The sequence below is a fragment of the Cricetulus griseus genome, chromosome 7, assembly GCF_003668045.3.
Source record: "Cricetulus griseus strain 17A/GY chromosome 7, alternate assembly CriGri-PICRH-1.0, whole genome shotgun sequence".
In the NCBI taxonomy this organism is placed as follows: domain Eukaryota; kingdom Metazoa; phylum Chordata; class Mammalia; order Rodentia; family Cricetidae; genus Cricetulus; species Cricetulus griseus.
Genome location: NC_048600.1, coordinates 111,603,747 through 111,626,380, shown reverse-complemented (window position 1 = coordinate 111,626,380; position 22,634 = coordinate 111,603,747). Strand labels below are relative to the sequence as shown.

The following is a 22,634-nucleotide window of genomic DNA, read 5'->3' as shown; positions in this document are numbered from 1 at the left end:
ATTAAAACGCCACATTAAGATGACTAAGTGTCTTTGTTATCCAGTTGACTCCTGCGTGTGTGGAGGATTTCATGATTATGACCCTCTATCCTTGTAAAACACTTCAACAACATAACCCTTTTCTGTCTTCCCCTTCCAGCAGCCTCTGTGTTGTTTTGTCCTTCTGGGTACATCCCTGGCAAACTTGAGGCTAATCATTTCACCCCTGTCCTTCTAAATGGAGTTGGATTCTGAGATCTCATGGTCCAGCGTGGAAATTCAGCACTGCCTTTCAACACTTGAATGTTCCTTCTAGCAGCACACCACTCAAGGAGCCCAAGTTGCCTGTTCTGTGTGTCTTTGATAGGGTCTGCTCTCCAGCCGAGCATTTTATGTGCCTGTAAAAACAAACGGAGGCACAGTTGGCTGAGACTGCTATTGCCCCTGAAGGATTTCAATGCTGGATCCTTTCCAGGACCCATTGTTTTTGCAGTGTCTCAGGTGAAACCAAAAACTGTCTACTCTGGACTACAAGCTTTTCGTGTGATAACCATCACCCCAGGAAGTGAGGTCATGGGCATCAGCCCCAGAGAGCCAAACCTTTGTTCTTTTCAGCCTACAAAATTCTCTCCAGGGGGTGTATGCATTAGTGTGTGCCATCTTCCTCAGCTGCCTCCAGAACACAGACAGAGATGGGAACAATGGTCCCCCAGAGCAGCTCCTTCAGAAAGTTTAGTTTAATCTAATTTCCTATGGGTTCGATTCAATTTAGACATCTTTCCCTCCCTCTGGGAATGTTTAGCAATTACTTTTATCAGCAATTTGTGGTTTGCTGTGTTCTGTTCTCCACAAGTTCAATTATACAAAATTTACTTAGGAAGCCTTTAATATTTTTTTTATTATGGAATAGATCATACATACAAAAAGGCAGATTATAATTAAATTTACAGTTTAAAGAGTAATAATCAAATGAGCATCTAGAGACCCACCTCCTGACTTAAGAAATAAAATCTTGCTGGTGCCTAAGGAGCTTCTGGGTGCTGTTTGAACAGTCAGTTCAAATTGTGTGTCTAAGAAGCCTGATCTAATTATAATAAGGTTAGAATTTACAAAACCAAGTGGGAGATCGTTCACATTACAAACAGTTCGTTCGCTTTACAAAAGACTTAAGACTTGGGCTGGAAATGTAACTCAGTGGGTAAAGTGTTTCCTGCCTAGCTTGTACCAAGCCCTGGGTTCAATCCCCAGCACCCCCAGGGTTGGCTCTCCAGAGCCCACGTGCACGCCAGATGTAGTAGAGCATGTCTTTAAACCTAGCCCAGATGATGGAGGCCCTTCTCCCAAATTAGTAGGTCAAGGTGATACTTCCAGAATATCTAGGTTTTATTTTATTCTTAGTGGGAAATAGGAGGTGACATATGCGACAGTGCTGGCGGTCAGGGGACAACTTTCAGGAGTCAGTTCTCTCCCTCCACTGAGGGTTCCAGGAATCAAAGCAGGTCATGAAGCTTGCATACACATGCCTTTACCCACTGAGCCATCTCATTGGCTCCACAGTTTCTGATTTAAAACGATGCAATCCCTGGTCTTTGTGGGGGGGGGGCTCTTTGTTTTTTGTTTTTTGTTTTTTGTTTTGGTTTTTCGAGACAGGGTTTCTCTGTGTAGCTTTGGAGCCTATCCTGGCACTCGCTCTGGTGCTGAACTCACAGAGATCCACCTGCCTCTGCCTCCTGAGTACTGGGATTAAAGGCATGCGCCACCAACGCCCGGCTGGGCTCTTCGTTTTGTCATTGTTTTTCCCGTGTTTGTTTTGTTATGATTTAGGGTGTCACTATGTAATCCCAGTTGGCCCGGATCTTACCATGCTCCTGCCTCCACCTTTAAAACACAGGCATTACTGACCTATAGCACCATGCCTGCCTAGTTTGGTTGTTGTTATTTGGTTTTGGGTGTTCTTTTAAGGGGAATTTGGGAACTGGAGAGATGGTTCAGTAGTTAGGAGAATGGGCTGCTCTTTCAGAGGACCTAGGTTTTATTTCTAGCACCCACATGACAGCTCACAACTAACTGCTTGTAGCTCCAGTTCCAGGAGATCTGATACCCTCTCCTGGCCTCTACAGGCACCAGGCACACAAGTAATGCACAGACACACATGTAGACAAAACACCCATATACATGAGGTAAAGTAATTTGTCTTTTATTTTGTTGTTCTTGTTTTTGAGACAGAGTCTCTCTATAGTCCTGTTTGTCCTAGAATTCACTCTGTAGACCAAGCCGGCCTCAAATTCACAGAGATCTTCCTGCCTCTGCCTCCTGAGTACTGGGATTATAGGCATGTGCCCATGACACCCAGTTACAAAATAAAATCATATTTAAAAGGAGCCGAGAAGTGGTGGCACACGACTCTAATCTCAGCTTTCTGGAGGTAGAGGCAGGTGGATCTCTAAGTTTGAGGTCAGTCTGGTCTACAAAGCAAGTTCCAGGAAAGCCAGAGATGTTAAATGTCTTGAAAAACCAATAAATAAATTAATAATTAATAGAAGGGAATTCGTTTTTTCTATTTGTTTTTTTTTTGTTGTTGTTGTTGTTGCTGCTGCTGTTTTTGATATAAGGTCTCATATTGCCCACAGTATTCTCAGGCCCACGAGCTCTCGTGGTCATTCCACCTCAGCCTCCTGAAAAGCTGGGACAACAGGCATGTACCACAGAGCCCAGCACTTCAACTCTTGTGTGTGTGTGTGTGTGTGTGTGTGTGTGTGTGTGTGTGCAGAGATGTTCATGGGAGTCCTGGTGCCCACAGAAGCCAGAGGGAGCATCAGATGCCCTGTGGTTTTAGTTACAGGTGGTTGTGAGTTGCCCAGTGTGGGTGCTGGAAACGGAACTGAGGTCTTCAGCAAGAGCAATATGTGCTTTGATCCACCTTTCTCTGGTTTAGCCTACAACTGCTCTTAGTAGACACTGGCTAAGTGATGTCATAGAAAGGACTGAATTACACAGAGAAAGGTGTGTGGGGGGGGAGACACAGAGAGAGAGAAAAGGAGAGAGACACACAGAGAGAGATGGGGAGAGAGAGAGACATGTATTCACAGAGGGAGAGAGACACACACAGAGAGGGGGGAAAGAGGAAGAGGGGAGAGAGAGAGAGAGAGAATGTCTGTGTGGCTTCTGTCCTCAGCTAGCTTAGTGGCTGTAGGGAATAAGAAAGAATTTATAAACAGCCTAGAGGAAGAAAGAATGGGCTATTTTCCAGCTGAGGGAACTGGGGAAGACAGAGTGAGGGAAACGACATATTAGTTTGGCTTTAGAAGATGTGTAGGATTTGGGTTTGTGGCAAAGGTGGGGAAAGATCATGTAGTCAATGGAAATATGAACACAGCAAGGACTCTTAGATGTTCAGTTGGATGAAGATGTCTGCATAGTAAAAGCCGACATCCTAAGGATAAGCTTGACCCAAACACAGAAGGCCCTTTTAGGGTTGTCCCTGCACTTGGACTTTATTTTGTTGTCAATGGAGCATATTCAAGGGTTTTGGTAGGGCCATGACATGACCAGAGCTATAGTCTAAGGACAACCAATAATACACAAGATGAGCTGGAAAGGTGAACAGTATGGAGCCTACAGATCACAGGAGAGGAGATGGAGCCTTGGGTAACGGGAATGGGAAACGGTGAGTGGAGGTCAGGAAAGGACTCAACTGATGAGTCCTTGAATGTGGGGCCCAAATAAGGAAAAGAAAAGATGATTGTGAGACTTGTAGCTTGAGTAACTGGGAAGAAATACTTTGACTTTAGAAGATTTGGAAAGAGGATTGAAGAGAAGGTATGTGTGGAGCTGTAGTCATCTGAGGACTCATCACAGAAGGCCTTGGTTGGAGCCTTTATGAATGGATGAAACTGCCATAGAGAAGTATTCAGGGGGGAAGAAAACAGAGGGTAAGCAACAGCAATTAAAAGGTAAATGTGGGGAAAGGAACAATCAGAAAAGAGACAGTTTCATTGAAGTTTCATTGGACTGCTCTTCCAAGGGTCCTGAGTTCAATTCCCAGCACCCACATGGTGGCTCACAACCATCCCTGGTGCCCTCTTCTGGTGTGCATGGAAGCAGAATGTTGTATACATAATAAATAAACAAAATCTAAAAAAAAAAAAAAACAAGAATTAGGAGCACAGAAGGATGAGGAACGGTGTCCAGGAGTTCTGGAGAGCGACAGGAACACAGTGTATTGATAAACGGCAGGGGACAGAGTCAATGAGGTATGGAGGCAGGAGCCAGATTAGAAGGAATTTTGGAGGCTCTAGAAGCAGTAAGAGTTACTCTGACTAGAAAGCCATTAGGGAGAGAATGCGCTGAGGTTCTCTGTGATGCCGGGCCCAAGTAGACCACAAAGAACACGGGAAAAGGAGCTTGCCCTAGAGAAATTGAAGTCTGGAGAACTGCCTCTGGGGAGTTTCCATGCCAGTGTCCAGAGTTGAAGACCTGAGGAAGAGAGCACACCTCTTAGGAATGAATCAGTTAAGATTATGGGTTTGATAGCAGCATGCCTGATACTATTTCCTAGGGCTGTTAGTATAAGTCCTTCCCTTTCTTTGGCTCCAACAAATCTTGCTCCCAAAGGATGGAATGAATCTCTTCATTAGCAGAGTCCCGTGACTTTCCGGCTTTGGGTTCAGCGCCCCATGTTTGGAGGCTGGGGCTGAGCCTAGTAGTCTCTGGGAATCCTATTTGTGCCTTTGCCCTTTATTTGAGTTTGCACCTCTGATTGCCTGTCCACGACAAACCATAAGGTTGCTGAACCACAGTAACCATGTGGAAAGGTTACCCAGGTCGTTTATCTAGAACTGGTGAATAGATAACCATACCAGGAGCTTTTTTGGTTTAGAAATCAAGTACACTTCGCCAATGCCCCAGTCAAATACACTTCTCCAATGCCCCACGTGAGTCTTCAGCTTTCTTTACCTTCCCCATCTTCAATTCTGCCTTCCTTGCTCTACAGCTGAGGACTCAAATGCCAAGCTCTGATAGTGAGCTAGGCTGGGGTGGTACTGAGCTCCAGGTCAGGCCTCCACAGCCAAAATTGGGATGAAAGAAGCAGCTGTCCTTGGTCCCCTGTTTGCAGAAAGACCCCACACTTGGGCCCCACTACTTTCTAATGTCACTGAGTGTGTAGTGGCCTGGGTGTAGTCAAGTTCATATTTTCTTTCTTCCCCTTCCTTCCCTTCCCTTCCTTCCTTCCTTCCTTCCTTCCTTCCTTCCTTCCTTCCTTCCTTCCTCTCTCTCTCTCTCTCTCTCTCTCTCTCTCTCTCTCTCTTTCTCTTTTTTGTTTATTATTTCAAGGCAGGGTTTTTCTGTGTAGCCTTAGCCCTCTTGGAACTCACTGTGTAGACCAGGCTGGCCTCAAACTCAGAGATCCATCTGCCCGAATGCTGGGACTAAAGGCGTGTGCCACCACTGCCCGGCCCGTTCACGTTTTCTAAACCTAATGAAACGGATTCTTTTCAGCTGGCCCTTTCAATCTGCTGGGTTTGGTTCTCAGTAGAAGAAGTTTTCCGTTGAGGTTCTTTTAAACGCCTACATGCAAACTAAAGTGCACTCAAGCTTTGGTGGGATGTCACCCACAGCTGGGACAACAGAGGCAGAGAGGAGAGCACCAGCTCCAGGTCACTCTTCTCTTAAAAAATGATGAACAACAAAACCAAAAGCAACATTCAAGGAAACAGATTCCATATGAAAACAGGAAATATCCATCCAGAGACAGACAGAGGGGGGGGGAGGGAGGGAGAGAGGAGGGAGGGAGGGAGGAGGGAGGAGGAGGGAGGGAGGGAGGGAGGGAGCGAGCGAATTCCCCCCTTCCCCTATAGGACACAGAAATCAATTCCTAGCTAACCACGATGTGATGCGTTGTGTGGCAAACATGGCCTGTGTTGGGGCTTATTCGGCAGCCGTGCATTGCTGCAGTCAGGAGGTTGTGAACCATGGCCTGCGGTGAGCAGTGGAGCAGTGGCAGCCGTGGCCCTGCCAGTGGTGGTTAGGCTTTGTCTTGCTCTATTAAGCAAACACAGTTAATATAGATGAAAGGTAACCTTGATAGAAGTGAAAATTGAAACCGGGGTGGAAGGGAGCCCGCAGCTGCTTTGCACTTCCTCCTGTGCAGTGGGATCAACACTTCTGATGTGTTCTGGAAGGGATGTAGCTTTTAAAAATATCATTTTTTTTTCAGAGTGTTTTGGGTTTTTACATCCACCCCAGTGAAGGAAGGCTGTGGAATAGAGTTGTTAAACAGACGCCTAGACTTTTTTTATATGAGTGTATGGAGTCAAATCCAACTAACTGGTGGTTTAAATTTAGCTTTTTTTGTTTGTTTGTTTAGATTTTTATTTTATGCGTATGAATGTTTGGACTGAAGGTGTGTTTGTGACACCTGTGTTCCTGTGGAAGTTAAAAGAGGGCATCAGAACCTCTGGAACTGCGTTACAGGTAGTTGTGAGCCACCATGTAGCTGCTGGGGACCAAACCCTGGGCCTGTGCAAGAGTTGCCAGTGCTCTTAGCTGTGAGCCATCTCTCCAGCACTATTGTAGCGTCACTACACCTGAGCCAGGAACTGACTGTGTAAAATTGGGAAATTTTTACATGTAGCTGCTTCCACATTTCCTGTCTGAGAAAAAAGGAGTTTGGAGTGGCTGACGTCTAAATTCTCTTTTGCTCTAAATCCCACTGATGTGTTTCTTCGTGGAGACTTTCACCAAAGTCTGAAAGAGTGAGATGAGCACTTATACCGCTTGCTTTATACATGGACATCTCTTGCAATTGCTGGTCTCATGAGGCAAATGTGTTTAGGGCTTTTTTTTCTTGGGTTGGGGGTCAGGCTGGCTAGACTGTGTGAACTAAACTAGCCTCAGACTCACAGAGATCTCCTGCCTCAGCATCCCAAGTGCTGGCAGTGAGGGCGTGTGCCACCACGTCCAGCGTGCCTTCCACCAGTCTTATGTGATTCTTCTTAAAAGAGCTGTAGAGGGCTTGGGCAGTGACTCAGTGTGTGTTTCATCCCCAACACCCAAATGAGATGACAGGCATGATGGCAGGCACTTGCAATCCTGGCACTGAGGAAGTGGAGACAAAAAGATCCCTGGTGCTCACTAGCTGGCTAGCCAGCCTAGTCTGATCACTGAATCTCAGGCCCCAGAGAGAAGGGGGGAGAAGGAGAGAGGAAAAGAAGGAGAGAGAGAGAGGGAGGGAGAGAAGGAGAGAGATTGTCTCAAAAAACAAGGTGAGCAGTTCTTGAGAAGTGACATCTGAGTTGACTTTGGCATACACACACACACACACACACACACACACACACACACACACACACACACACACTATAGCATGACTGGAGAGGTGTCTGGGAAGGAATTTTGCCCTAGATTCTGAGTTCCATCCCTCTGACTGTATCCACCTGCAAAAAGAATGCCCAACAGTGCAACAGCCCTTTAGAGAACAACATTTAGTCACCTAACTTGGGCCAGTCCATCCTTTCAAGTCCAGTACTGTAATTAATTGATCTAGGGTCTTGAGTTTAGTCCTACTTAGATTAGGTCTAGCTATCTCTTCCCCTAACTGGGTTGAACCCAGCTCACCCAGAGCCATAGACGTGGCTCCTCAGGTTGAATTTAAAGCCTCACTTCTCCTTCTGTCTTTTTCAACACTGCTCACTAACACCAGCACTTCCTCTGCTTCCAAGAGAGAGAGATAAGAGTTTTCCCCACGGTTCACAAGGAAGGAAAGACAAAAGCATGGCTTCAACTCAGAAGAACAGTTTCACTATTCAGCTCTCAATCTTAGTGGTCTGCATAGAAGCCTGTAGCAACAAAATGGTATTTTTGTCTTGAAGCCAAAGAGCATATCCCATTGCCTCTTTAGCTGCAGCCACCAAAAAAGATTCCTTCTCTCCAAGGATCAGAGACTAGTTGTTCAAAATGTTTGTTTCCTGGTCTCTAGATGACCTAGGTCACTGCCATCTCTCTCTCTCTCTCTCTCTCTCTCTCTCTCTCTCTCTGTGTGTGTGTGTGTGTGTGTGTGTGTGTGTGTGTGTGTGTGTAACTGGTTCAGAATTCAAATAATGAGTGATCACCCTCCTGGCACTCTCTTGCTTTGTATGTATACAATGTTCCATGAGCTTCCTCTGTATTCAATCGTCAGTTGTGGGCCTCTTTTCTGAGCTGCTTCACGGCTTCAAATACAGTCATTGTTCATCTCTCGCATTTATGTCCCCTGCAGAAGACTCGATGAAAGTGAAAGATGAATACAGCGAAAGAGATGAGAGCATTCTGAAGCCGGAGCCCATAGGAAATGCAGACGAGAGCGAAATTCCTTACAGCTATGCAAGAGAATATAATGAATATGAAAACATTAAGCTGGAGAGACATGTTCCATACGACAGCAGCAGACCGACCAGTGGGAAGATGAACTGTGATGTGTGTGGGTTATCCTGCATTAGCTTCAATGTCTTGATGGTTCATAAGCGAAGCCACACTGGTAAATAATAATCTCCCCTCTCGGTTCTCAATACTGTCCATGTGCAGCCTTGTGAGGGACGAAGCAGCGGGATTTGGGTCTTCTTTTGGATCCCTCCATTGCTTTCTTCTGTGATTTTGATGTCTCTCTCTCCCTCTTTGCATTGTCATCTTACCCCATGACTCTTGTTTCTGTCTCACTATGCATTTGACAAGCACATTGCAAACACTACGAATAAAAAGAGACTAACAAAGGCCCAGTGTTGTGGTGCACACCTTGAATCCCAGCAGTTGGGAGGCAGAGGCAGGTGGATCTCTGTGAGTTCAAGGCCAGCCTCGTCTACATATAAGTTCCAGGACAGCGAGGGCTGTATAGTGAGAACTTGGGTGAGAGGGAAGACTGACCTGTGAAAACAGCCATCAAGATTAGCCAAATAGTTTTTCTTCAGGTAGTAAGCAGGAGTTGGAGAAGTCTTCTAAGTGTTTTTACATGGCACTTTCATGAAAGCGGGTCCCCTAACTATGTTGGGTTCAGATTTGGTAGATAAAAGGATATGGGTTTTATTGTTGGTTTTAAATACAGCTTCATACGGTAAACAAAGAGTCCATAGAAAGGCCTATGACCAGGCCACACTGAGTCCGTAGACTTCATCTGATGCAGGGACTCTAAAAATTGGCGCCTTGACACCTTACATCTTGCATCTAAGTGTGCCTCAATGGCTCAGTTCTGTCACTCAGGAGACTGAAGCAGGACGACCATTGTGAGTTCCAGGCCATCCTTGGCTACAGAGGAAAAGTCCTGTCAAAAAGAAAAAAGGGTAAAACCACCAAGCAAAACCCAGCACCAACACTCAGGAGGCAGAGGCAGGAAGATCTCTGTGAGTCTGGGGCCAACCTGGTCTACACATGAGTTCCAGGCCAGGGCTATAGTGAGGCCCTGTCTCAGTAGTACAAGAAGGCTTGAATCTCTGAGTCCTTCCTCAAAGGCGACTTCGTTCAGATGCCAAGAGAGAGAAAAACCTCTAGACAGCTCCTGAGGCTGCTCGTGGCCCTTGGCAGTGACTCAGAGCAAGATAACTAGAACAGCTATATTGAGTGGGAGTGTTCATTCTTCAGGGAAGAAGATCCTATAAGTCGGTTCACCTCAAAATGTAGCTCCCAAGTGATCTCTCACTGAGGGCGGAACTGCCCAGGAGGTGGGCATCTCGCCCTTGCTTTCCCACTCTCTTTGTGATCAGAGCTCTCCTCTCTCGTCCTCTCTGAAGGTGAACGCCCGTTCCAGTGTAATCAGTGCGGGGCATCTTTTACTCAGAAAGGTAACCTCCTCCGCCACATTAAGCTGCACACAGGGGAAAAACCTTTCAAGTGCCACCTCTGCAACTACGCATGCCAAAGGAGAGATGCGCTCACGGGACACCTGAGGACGCACTCTGGTAAGTGAGGGACACAAGCATTGCACATCTAGTGGCTGTGAAAACAGTCAAGTATGACGGCTCCAATCTGTCAAGCGCCCTCTGAAGGTTTTCATCAACAGAGACCTCTAGGGCAACTGCACTTCCATTAAGACATTAATTGCTCTCCGTCTGCCTCAGTGGAAACTCTCTCCAGCAGCCTTGTGTCTGGAGAACAGCAGACAAATTACAACGCCTTTGTAGTTTTTGTGAGAAAAATTGTGGCCATCAGTATTTTTATGGTAAATCTTATAAAAGGACTATTTCCTTAATAAGCACACACCCGTTTTTTCAGTCTTCCATTCAGAAAAACTACACAAGCAAACTATGTACAGTTTGTAAATAACTAAAAAGTGTAAAGCAGGGGTCTGAAGAGTTGGCTCAATGGTTGAGAGTCCGGATTGTTCTTCCATGGTATCAGGGTTTCACTCTTGGCACCCACAGAATCTGTTGTCTCATAGCCAACTTCAACTCCAGCTCCAGGAGATCCCATGCCTCTAGTCACCTCAAGCTCTTGTACTCAACACAACAGATATCATGTAATTTAAAATAATAATAAAAATGTAGAGCCTGGTGGTGGCGGCGCACGCCTTTAACCCCAGCACTCGGGAGGCAGAGGCAGGCGGATCCCTGTGAGTTTGAGACCAGCCTGGTCTACAAGAGCTAGTTCCAGGACAGCCTACAAAGCCACAGAGAAACCCTGTCTCGAAAAACCAAAACAAAACAAAAAATAATAATGAAAATATAAATCAGGCATAAATTACTATTTCAGGTTCCTTTTGGATGACCTGGGATAAACTTCCTATTCTTTTTGTTTGTTTGCTTGGTTTTCTTGTTGTTTTATTTTTTGAGACAGGGGCCCTTCTTTTTAGTCCTGGTTAAACTGGAATTCACTATATATACCAGGCTAGCCTCAAAGTTGTAGCCGTCTTCCTGCCTTTATCTTCTGTGTACTATATTTGTAGGCGTGCACCACCTTACCCAGCTTCTGGCTAAATTTCCTAACCCCAACTTTCCCCTTCCTCACCCCATTTTTTTTAAAGCTCTAAAAGCAACAACAAGAATTCTTAAAAAGCCACATGCTGCCTCCAACTTTTCAATCCTTATTTTAAACAAGCAAGGTGACACTTTTTTAACATTTAGAATTTCCCTCTTAGAAAAATAAGGCAAGTCTTATTTTCAAAATTGGGACCTTGTGTTCTTGATGTTATCTGGCAATTTTTTTTAATTTAAAAAGAGAGAGAGAGGTTTGTTTTTGTGTCAATCCACATTACTGCTTTGACTAAACCCCAATCTCAAAACTGCTCACAGTTCAGAGTAAGATTAAACAAGCCGACCTCAGCAAAACCCACGACAGATCACATGTGGCAGAGAAGGTTTTTCTTTCTTTTCTTTCTTTTTAGCTGATTTGTCAATGTAACAAATTAGGGATGGGATTGATGGAAAGAAAAAAAAGATTATTTCTTTCCTGTTGCCCTTTTTCAAGCTTAGTAGCGATAAGTCTCTTCAGACATATTCCAGAGTACCCAAATTATATGGAAATATAAAATTCTTAGCCATTGCAAGCCTGTGCTTTATTTTGGTTTGGGATTTCATAAGGATCTCTTGAGGATGTTTTTACTTGAAAAGCAAGAGGAATTGGAAGATAAAACATTTCATGGTGGAGCCAGATGACTGACACAAGGCTCCGGGTTTAATCCCTAGCATAATAAGAAAAAAAGGAGAAAAACACATTTCAGTCTCTAAAACGTTGACAACTCTTTAGGTTGAGTTTTATCAATGGATATGGGCCAGCTTATGAGGAAACTTTTGATTTGTTTTAGAAAATTAGTTGAAGTCATTTTTTGCAATTCATTCCTTTTGTTTGTTTGCTTGCTTGCTTGCTTGTTTTTCCAGATAGAGCCTCATTATATAGCCCTAGATGTCCTGGAACTAACTATGTAGACCAGGCTGGCCTCAAACTCACAAAAATTCACCTGCCTCTGCCTCCAGGGTGCTGTTAATAAATGCATGTGCAACTATGCCTAGCTCCTGCAATTTATTCTTAATTCTATTATTTAAAATGTTCTTTATTGGGATTGGAGAAATGACTCAGCAGTTAAGAGCACGGGCTGCTTTTCCAGAGGACCTGGGTTTGGTTCCCAATGCCCACATGGCAGTTCACAACTGTCTGTAACTCCAGTTCCAGAGGATGTGACACCTTTACAGAAATACACGTAAAATAAAGTTAAATAAATTTTTAAAAATGTTCTTTGTTAATCAGCCCTGTCTTTGCCTATACTTGTTAAAAGCCACTTGACAGGAATGGCCCACACATTCCAAACATGTCTAGCCCAATTCTAATGCCCACAGACTACCTTATTTCTTATTTGCAGTTAGATGGATACCACAAAATAGGAAGGATGCCTTCCCCTTCGATTAATTTTATGTGAATGAGTGTTTTCCCTGAGTATGTGTACCTAAGGAGGTCAGAGGAGGGCATCAGATCCCCTGGAACTAGAGTTAGTATAGATAGTGGTGAGCTGCCGCATGGGTGCTGGGAACCAAACCTAGATCCTCTGCAAGACCAAAGAGTGATCTAAGCCAAGGTCCCAAATAATTTGCTTTGTTTTTGGTTTTGAGATACGGTCTCTCTATGTACAGCAGGCTGGCTTCAAACTCACAAAGGGCCTCCTGTCTATGCTGGGTTAAAGGTCTAGGCCACCACACCTGGCCCCAGTTCACTCTGACATCACACTACCCTGATATCTCTCTCTGTCTCCCTCTGTATCTGCCTCTCTCTCCCCCCCCCTTTTTTTTTTAAACTCTAGATCCCCTGGGACTGGAGTTAGAGCCAGTGTGAGCCACCCCATTTGGGTGCTGCGAACCAAAGCTCAGTCCTCAGGAAGAGCAGCCAGTGCTCTTAACTGCTGAGCCATCTCTCCAGCCCTGGGACCTGCCTTTGTTAATCGAAAAGACACCAGATTTAACCGGGAGCCAAACACTAAGTCAAACAGCAGTCACACGCTGCAGATCCTTCTATCTGTGCTAGGAGGACATCCTTTTCAATACTCTGGTCCCCTCCTAGACTGTAGCTCTGTTTCAGCTTAACAGATCTGACATTGACAGAGACTTGGAGGCGTGGGTCTAGCAGCAGCCTCATTCCTAGAGACCAGTCTCCTCAGAGCCGGAGTCTCGGTGAGTGGGGTCCCTGAGAGTGCTCTGTGTTTTCCTTCTAGTGGAGAAGCCCTACAAGTGTGAATTCTGTGGAAGGAGCTACAAGCAGAGAAGTTCCCTGGAGGAGCACAAGGAGCGATGCCGCACGTTTCTTCAGAATTCTGACCTGGGGGATGCCAGTAAGTTCCACAGGGCTCATTTGCCCCCACTTGTTAATGAACGTTTGCCCTCCTAGGTAGTGGAGGCAGGTTATAGACAGGACAAATAAGCAAGGAGAGATAGTGAGTGTTATGGAGAAAAATAGAGCAGGAAGTGTAGGCTAAGGGTGAGCCAGGGAAGGCATCAACCAGGTAATGTCCTGATGGACTTGAAGGCAAGGCAGCCAGCCCCACAGATCACTGGGGATCCATATGTGCAAAGGTCCTGCCGCTCCAACTTAAAGAAATGTAAATATAGCCCTGAGTGCCTGGAACAGAATGAGCAATGGGACATGAAGCCAGAGGAGAAAGGGGACACCAGATCTTATCAGGCCTTGCAGGCCATTGTAAAGACCTTTGAGTGAAACTGAAAATCTTTGAGCACAGACAGATGACATCATCGGACTTCTCATTTGAAAGTCATCACGTTCCTGAGAGTAGACTGTGCTGAGGACAAGGCCAGATAGGTCTTGGGGATACAGTTAGCAATCTGTGGCAAGAATTCAAGCCAAAGGAAAATGTGTCTTGGCAGTGATGGGAGTTACAGTGTTGTGGTTCTGTGAATTCTTTTCAAAGGGAGAGCCAACGGGGTTTCCTAACAGTGACGCAATGGCAATAGCAGAGGGGTGTGCAGCCTGGGAAGTGGTTAGGAAGAATCAGTTAAAACATGGAAGGATTTGCACAGGGCCCAGTGGTGATGTCCTTGTCCACACACGTGACTTACTGTGATGTTTGTATTTGGTTGTGAGAGGTTTCCTATTTTCCCCAGGGATTTGAATTGTATACCTCCTGGCCACAGATTGAAACACGACGTGTGTCCTCCTCCATGACCGGTGTAGTTTTATTTATTCTCATCCTATAGTTGAATCAGCCTAAAGCTTTTCTTGTATGATGATTGGTGGTCATTCTTCATCCTAACCATTTGACCCTCAACCTGGTTCTTCAGCTGGTTATTGGTTATGAGAGCCAAGGGCTTATTTAGAATGGGAAGCAGTCCTTGTGCGCATTGATGGTTGACAGCAGTAACTGCTAATTACAGAAGCGTGACAGAGCAATGTGAGTGTCACGAAAAGCAGAGTGGAAATCCCTGTGGAGTGGAAAGAAGCTTGGGTTTTGGATTAAGCCTGTTTCCTGGTTGGTTTAGGGGCTGGCCAACTGAAGCCTCTGGGTCTTTGCTTGCTTCTGCCTTTCTTCTCGATGGCATCTTGAGTTTTATCAAGGACTCTCGTTCCTCCTTGTTTCTAAAGAGTGCTGCTTGTTACTTTAAGAAAAACAACAAAAGCTTGTTGTTTGCCATCTCAAGTGGCATGCTCACTTAAGTTAGTTAGTGTTTGCCCATAAAAGAAACAGCTAGTCCTACTTTCTTGCTTTAGAGGTGGGAAAACAAGACTTGTCAAAATCCAGAGGCTAGGAGTGAGCCTGTGTATGTCAGAGGAACTGTTCTGGCTGCATTTTTATCATTTTAAAAATAAAAAATGACTAGATCATCAAAAAAATCCAATGGCTAACTTAAAAATCTCTAGAGCTTTAGTATGCTTGTTTGGTTTGGTTTGGTTTGGTTTGTGTGTGCATGGAGGCATACGAGTGCACATGTTCACACATGCTTATGTCTGGAAGTGTTTTTTTTTTTTTAAGTACAAGTTAAGATCAATTCATAATCTATAGCAGCCGAGCATAATGGCACATACTTCAATCTCAGCATTGGGAGGTAGAGGCAGGTGGATCGCTCAGTCTGAGGCCAGCCTGGTCTAGAGAGAACTCCAGGATAGCCAAAACTATGTAGAGAGATTCTTTCTCAAAAAAACAAAACAACAACAAAGAATAAATTAATAAATAAATAAAACTGTACAACCATCTTCATTGTCTAATTCCGGGACATTTCACCACTCCCAAGAGAGACCTCCTACCTACCAACAGTCGGTTCCTTCCTCCCAGGACTGGCAACAACTCACCTACTTTTGGTCTTTATCGATTTCCCTATCAGATATTTCACATAAGTGCAATCACATAATCACATTACGGGAAACTTTTAAGTCTTACTTCTTCTAATAGACATAATGATTTTGGTTTCACCTATGCTGAAACATGTATTATTGCTTAATTCTTTTTTGTAGCTGGATAATAGTCCATTGTATGGATTCACCACATTGTGCTTTTCTGGTTATCAGTTAATAGTTAGGGGATTTATTTTCCCTTTGGAAAATAATAAGCTATATTTTTAGTGATCATATATTATCTGGACAGCAAAAGAAATATGGCAACATATACTGAATGGACAATACGTGTGTGTGTGTGTGTGTGTGTGTGTGTGTGTGTGTGTGTGTGTGTGTGTGTTGATTCTCCTGGAAATGGAAGAGGGAATCAGCAAGTTCTATCCCATATACAATGTTGAAATGGTTATTTTTGAAGTAACTTTTACTTCACATCCCGTGCCATTTTGGGAATTTAATGTAAAAAGTTACCAAAGTATTTAGGCTGTTCAGAGTGATGGGGCAGGAGGCGGTGAGCTGCCAGCTAAGCTAATTTGCATCCATAGGGCTGTTTGATGGATGCGTGCAACATATTTTAAGTCTCAGCAAAAAGTCAAGGGTTAACCAAGTCAGCAAGTTCTAATTGAGTGTTTTGTCTTTTCTTCTCTTCCTTTTTTTTTTTTTTTTTTTTTTTTTTTTTTTTTTTTTTTTTTTTTTTTGAGACAGGGCCTCTCTATGTAACTCTGGCTGGCCTAAGCTTTCAGAGATCCACCTGCCTCTGCCATATGCATCACCATGCCTGGCTTTGACTTTTTTAAAACAAGTATGCCATGGTGGGTTTAGGTTACAAAATGGGTAAAGTCACAGCTTAATCAAGTATAAAGACTTTTTGATCTAACACAAGCCCATCCATCACTGACACCATTCCTCCTATAGTTTTCGTTTCTATTTCCTTCCTGTGACTAGGAGTCCGGTATGGACACCGTGTTCTCTTCCAAGCCTGACCAGTGCAGTCATCTCCCTCCCCCACCAACTTGTACTTCTGATCTCTGCCTCCACCTCTCTCTGTCCCGGGATTATAAGAATGTGCCACCATGCCCAGTTTGATGTGATACTGGGAAGAGAACCCAGGGCTTTGTGCAGATGAGGCAAACAGGCAGCTATACGTATCCCCAGCCCCAGGGTGGTACGTTCTGAATATTTACTCCTCGTGTCACTTCTAAAATGCTATTTCAGGGTTCCTGTGCATGGCACACTCATACAGCAGGCACATGTGTAAGTCAAAGTGCAGCTGAGTGTGGCAACAAGAGGATGAGGCAGGAGGATTCTGAGTTGGAAGGCAGGAGAGCATGACCCTGTCCCAAAAATAAGAAAAGTGAGTTAAGTTGCAGTGTGATATGAGAGCCAAGCCAGGGACAGAGCTGTCTGTCCTGGAAAGCAGGCCTCCCTGGAAGGGGACTGATGAAAAGGGCTTGGAGTAAAGACCAGCCTCCCAGCGAGCGCCACTGCAAAGTGACAGGCTTCTGTCTTGCTGGTCCTTTCTTTTATTCAGACATTGCTGGTTCAATTCTGTTTGTGCCGTGACCTATATGAGGAGACAAGGGAAAGCTAAGCCCCTGCCCCTGAAGAACACAGTGTTCAATGGAGACACATGAGTCATTTCACGTTCAGCAGTCTCCCCAGCAGATGCCATGAGTGACATAGACACAGTATTCCTGCTGCCTAGTGAAGTACAGATGGCCGCAAGAAACAACAGATGACCATAGACTCTATCTGCTTGATCTTTATAATGTTCATGAGGCCACAATCCCCACCAATTATACTTGTAGCCAAACTTTTTGTGAGTAATCATGAGTTCTAGAAATAATAAGACTTTTTGTTTGCATTGCTGAAGCTCAAACCCAGGGCCTTGACCATTCTAGACAAGCATGCTACTGCTGATAATAACATTTATAAAATAAGTGACTAAGACAGAATGTGATGGCACACACCTTGAAACCCATCGCTTGAAAAGCAGAAACAGGAGGATCTCTGTGAGTTCAAAGCTAACTTGGTCTACAATGTAGCTTCTACATAGACAGCCCCAGAGCTACATAGAGAGACCCTGTCAAAAATAAAAAGCCCTAAGTGAATAATTGCTTATGTTTATTTGTGAGTCTAGGAGTTATTTTTTTCTTATTCTTTCTCATTGCTTCAGTTGTGCTATGAAAGCACAAGGGTTTCAGGAGAAAATTCGATTTTTACCCATGCAGCACACTTTTTCTTCTGAAAGTTTAAAAAAAAAAAAAACCAAGTATGTATTCCTAACAGTCTTCATTTGACTTGCTCCACAGGGCAACAGTTTCATGTAACTTTTTTGTTTGAACCTGCCTTGTCTTTGATAGCAATCTGTTGTTAGACAATCTTGTTGCACAATGACTGCACTTTGTTCCTGTCTCCATTAGCTGCTGACCACACCATAGAAGAGACCGGATGCAATGGCTGCTTTAAGCTCCATTTAACACTTCAAGCCCTAATGAAGGATTTTGCAAAAACAAAAGCAAAACACAATCATATAGTCAAAGCTACAATTACTTTGAGATTTTAAAAAAAATGCATCATGGAAGCAGTTAACAGTTAAGAATTGTGCAGGGATTAAAGGCAATAGATTATTTTTCATATTGTGGTTTTCAATGACATTTTATTATTTTTTCAATGTCTCTAAAATCTGTTGCTAATGAAAATTGACACTTACAACCTACTACATAGTAGACAAACATCGTAAAGGGAAATGGATCCAGAGCTGCAGTCCTGCCCCTGTGCCCACTCAGGCATCAAATGTGCCAATGTCCAGCATCCCAGATCCCCACCCCCTGCCCTGGCAACATCAAACTGCCAAACACCACCTAGGAACGGATGGGTTTCCTATTGCATCATTTCTCATTATCTTCTTCCTTTGCCATCTTGCCAAACTGGTTTTCCTTCACTTACATTTCTGAGACTCCATATATCAAGATAATAAGTCTAGACTAAGTGAAGAGACAGTGGAGTCCTAAAGGTGGAGGGAAGACCAAAAATCAGAAGGCCTCCCTCCTCTTTTGTCTTTTCAGTATTCTCTCAAGACAAGGCCCGAGCTTGGCTAACTGACAACTGACTTGGTGTTTAAAAGGTGCCCAGTCAGTGGTTTTGTTCATCAGCTGTCTGACAGTTCAGAGCTAAAAAAGACACAAAGTCTAGGAAAGAAAATAAAAGTGTTCCCTATTTTTTTGCAAATTAGACTTGGCAGTTGGAAAGCAGTTAAGTCTATGAAGGTAAAGTCAGTCCCTGGGGTGTGTTCCCATGGTTGGGAGAGTCTGGATCTGAGCATCAACATTCTGAATGACAGACCTGGGAAGGGTGCAGTGAACGAGGGGCCACTTGATTTCTTGAAGGAGACATTTCCCCCTAAGCAGAGCTGTGGAAGTGGGAAAGCCTTCACTTGTGCCTCTGATGTTACTTTCTTAAATGTCAGCCATTTGGTCACTGATTGACATGGTGAGAGTTATCTGGAAATGACTGTCAAGACCAGCTTGGTGGGTAACCAGGAATGAAAAAGGTGATGTTATCTCAAAAGGTTGCCATTTAGGTGACATGCCCTAATTACAGTTATTTAGGTCAATGTGTCCATGCATCAGCATCCTCCCAAACATAGAGGGTGTTGATTGCGTGAGCCCACAAAACTCTTGCTGCTGATGGTGACTTTGGTAAAACATAAGCACTGAGTCCTAAGAGATAAGTGGAAAACCGAGGCGTCATGCTTAGGGCAGGTCCTAGGTCACTAATTGACCATGAGGGGAGGGACTAAAATGGACAAACACAGTAGTAAAGTGGGCTCAAAAGTAAAAATTTCTCAAGTGATTTTATCTTCATTTCAACCTAAATCATTTCAGTAACAGATACAGGGGTGGTGGCTCTAATCCTCTCAGACACTCCTAGAGTACACATATGGCTACCTTTACCCTACTTCTAAGAAAACGGAAGAACAAAAACCCCAGCAATCCCTTGTATTAGAAACTGACTTCAAATCCCAGGCTGTCTTTCATCTCTGCTCAAGGGGCTTTGGGGTAGTGCCACATCTGGTGGTGGTTTGTGTGCAAGGAAATAATAAGGTGTGATCATTTCCTGCTTGGTCATTGTAACCTGTCTCTGTCTCTGGACTGAACAGAATTTGACCCACTTTGCTCAGTGGCAGTGTCCTGTAATAAAGTGCCAAAGTCCAAGAACTTCTACTGAGTCTGGAAGCTGCCTAGGCCCCTGGTCCTGAACATAGTATTTTCATTTACATAAATTGTTGTTGACAGCTAGACCAGAAGTAAGGATGCATTACTTTAGAGTCAAGATTTTTTTTTTTTTTTTTTTGCCTTTTTTAGAGACAGGGTTTCTCTATGCAGCCTTGGCTGTCCTGGAACTCACTATGTAGACCAGGCTGGCCTCGAACTCACAGAAATCTGCCTGCCTCTACCTCCCGAGTGCTGGGTTTAAAGGCATGCGCCACCACCACCCAGCTTCAAGAATTACTTTTGGCAAAAGCCAAAGTCAAGAAATGTTGGCATTGTCACAATACTTATTTGTTTTCACTTTGGGAGACAGATTTCCTTTATGACTGTTTTAAAAAACCACACAAATCTTTGCATTGTGTAGCACCTGAGATAGAGTTCTTTTGGTGATGGTAATAAAGTGGAAAACAATTAATACTTGGAATGACCATTTTCTAATCTGGCATTGACTCTTTCTGGCCCAGCCTGACTCTCTTACCCTGAAGATCTTTCTGGGCCATTCCTCTCCTGCAAAGGTAGCCAGTGTCCTTTTTTCTGGACATGTGTCTGACAGATCATGGAATGTGACAATTCTGTATATTTAAATCTTTTCACATGGCAAATACCTCAAACTCTTCAACTACAGGACAGGTGCAGACAGTTCCCAAACCTGTGTATGCACAGGCTGGGGAATACCTCATTCTGTAGCTATCATTTACTTTTTAACTCTAGTCTCTTAAACTAATTATATTTTCTTCTTCCTTAGACACATTAGAAATGTATGGATTTTTAGTTTAGACTTTCTGAAGTTCTCAGACAGAACAGAGACATGTTTTCCAAGACAGGGTTTCTCTGTGTAGCTTTGGAGCATGTAGACCAGGCTGGCCTAGAACTCACAGAGATTCACCTGCCTCTGCCTTTCGAGTGCTGGGATTAAGGGTGTATGACACCAACGCCCCGCTAATCTGTTTGTATACAGGGCTTTTACTATTTATTTATTTATTTATTTATTTATTTATTTATTTTGTATATGTATATGTGTGGTACATGAATGAGTCCACGTTTGTGTGTGTATGGGTGCCTGAAGGCCAGAAATTGACTTTGAAACGTCTCCTTCAATCACTGTCCACCTTATTTCTTGAAACAGAATCTCTCATTGAACCTGGGGCTTGCTGATTCAGCTAGATTGCCTGGCCATCGAGCCTCTAGGATGTCACTGTCCCTGTTTCCCCAGTGCTGGGATTACAGGCTTGAGCTCTTTAGGTGGGTCCTGGGGATCCAAATTTAGGTACTCATGCCTTTATATAGCAAGCATGTCACTGGCCGAGATATCGCTCTGGTCCACTTTTTCCATTTTAAAAGAGATGTTAGAGCAGAAAGCACTAATATAGAGAGGGACTGTGTGTCCCACAGATTTAAAAATAGTTACCACCAACATGAGTACAGTAGCTCGAATGTGTAATCCCAGTACTTGAGAGGTTGAAGCAAGAAAATCATGCATTTGAAACCAGCCTTGGAGCTATGTAACAGAAAGACTCTGTGTCAAAAATAACAATGGTTACAAATGATCATACACAGTATTTACTCTTTGGTCTTTTACCAAAATTATTTACTTGACTCCAGTATTGAAGTTCTAGGCCTTATATTTATGGCAGCTGTACCAAAGTAAATTATATCTGTTCCACTTTACTATTTCAGTGCATCGGCACTATTTTTATATTCATCTAGTGCGCTGAAATTCTGGCTGCTCCTCTTCCCCAGTTTCACATGGTAGCCTAGGAGGGCCTGAAACTCACTGTGTAGCCCAGGCTGGTCTCAAACTCACGGCAATCCTCTTGCCTCAGTCTTCCAAGTATTGAGATAACAGGCGTGAGCCACCTTGTCCTGTTGTAGCTGCCTTTTAAAGTCATCTGGGGAGCTTTGGAAGCACTGTTGTCCCGGCCCCTCTGCAGAGTGAAAGGGAACCTACCTATAGGTGTTTCTTATGTGCACACCAGGCAAATAGATTATACTAATTTGCAGCCAGGTCTGAGAACTCCAGCCCATGTCTATCTGTGGGTTGATAACCAATCCACATTCTCACGAAGTTCCCATTCTCACTTTTCATTAGAAATATAATAAAAATGCAATGAACAAGTCGCTCTTTAATCTTAAGAGAACACGGTGGCTCAGGGACACTTTGAAGGAAACAACTCGGAGATGTGGAGAACATATGAGGCAACACACAGCACCCAGAGAAACGGAATTTGAAAGATAAGAACCGAGAGAAACGTAGTGAAGAAAAAAATGACTCAGTATTTCAATACCCAAATCACTGAGTAGATTTCTTGCTATCTGGGTGAATGTATCTATTTTCAAAAGCGCTATTAACATAAACAGAGCCGCAAATCTGGGGCACCGTGCCTCTTTTTTTTTTTTTCAAAGTTGTTAAGAAGAATTATATCAGTATGCAGGTGTCACATGAAGTTACTCAGAATCAGAACGAAGGCTGCTGAGGTTAAAGGCCTCCATCTATCTATCTTTTTGCAACCAACCACGTCCAAGCTGTTTCTTCAACACTTCCTCTTGCTAATGAAGATACTGGCTGGGGATGGGTAGGGCTTTCCCATCTCAGCATAAGACTGCAAGGTTTGACTGTGCCCCAGAGTCGGTCTCACTGACCACAGCAGGTACCCAGGGCAGGAAACCGAGCGGGAACAACAGGTAATGACAACCCTGTGCCTCCACCCCTGGATGCTTCTCCAGCTGAGTTCCCTTTCCCATCCTCCCATTTACCAATGTGTTCTTCTCCCTCTCTTCCAAACTAGCAAGTGTGGAGGCAAGACACATCAAAGCGGAGATGGGAAGTGAAAGAGCGCTCGTTCTGGACAGATTAGCAAGCAATGTGGCAAAACGAAAGAGTTCAATGCCTCAGAAGTTCATTGGTAAGGATGCACGGCCCTTTCTTGCTGCTGCTAGCAGATAACTTGACTGAGATAACGTAGCTGTTTATTGAAATGCCTTTCCTCGTGCAGTGTGTTAAAACAAGGTTTCCATTGTGTTCTTATTCTTTGTGGTTGGTGATCGTGATGGCTCTAGTATATAGAATTAAAAATATTAACTGAGGAGCCTTAG

At 44.0% G+C, this 22,634-nt stretch overlaps 1 protein-coding gene across 3 annotated transcripts in view; it reads left to right on the top strand.

Moving 5' to 3' along the window:
* Positions 1–22,634, top strand: part of Ikzf3 (IKAROS family zinc finger 3) — a 93,857-nt gene that overhangs the window by 57,302 nt on the left and 13,921 nt on the right. For all 3 annotated transcript variants that reach the window (XM_027424133.2, XM_027424132.2, XM_035447666.1), the window contains 4 exons: positions 8,237–8,494; positions 9,738–9,905; positions 13,142–13,258; positions 22,328–22,444. In XM_027424133.2, coding sequence (XP_027279934.1) covers positions 8,237–8,494; positions 9,738–9,905; positions 13,142–13,258; positions 22,328–22,444 — 660 coding nt within the window. The remainder of the gene's footprint in view (positions 1–8,236; positions 8,495–9,737; positions 9,906–13,141; positions 13,259–22,327; positions 22,445–22,634) is intronic.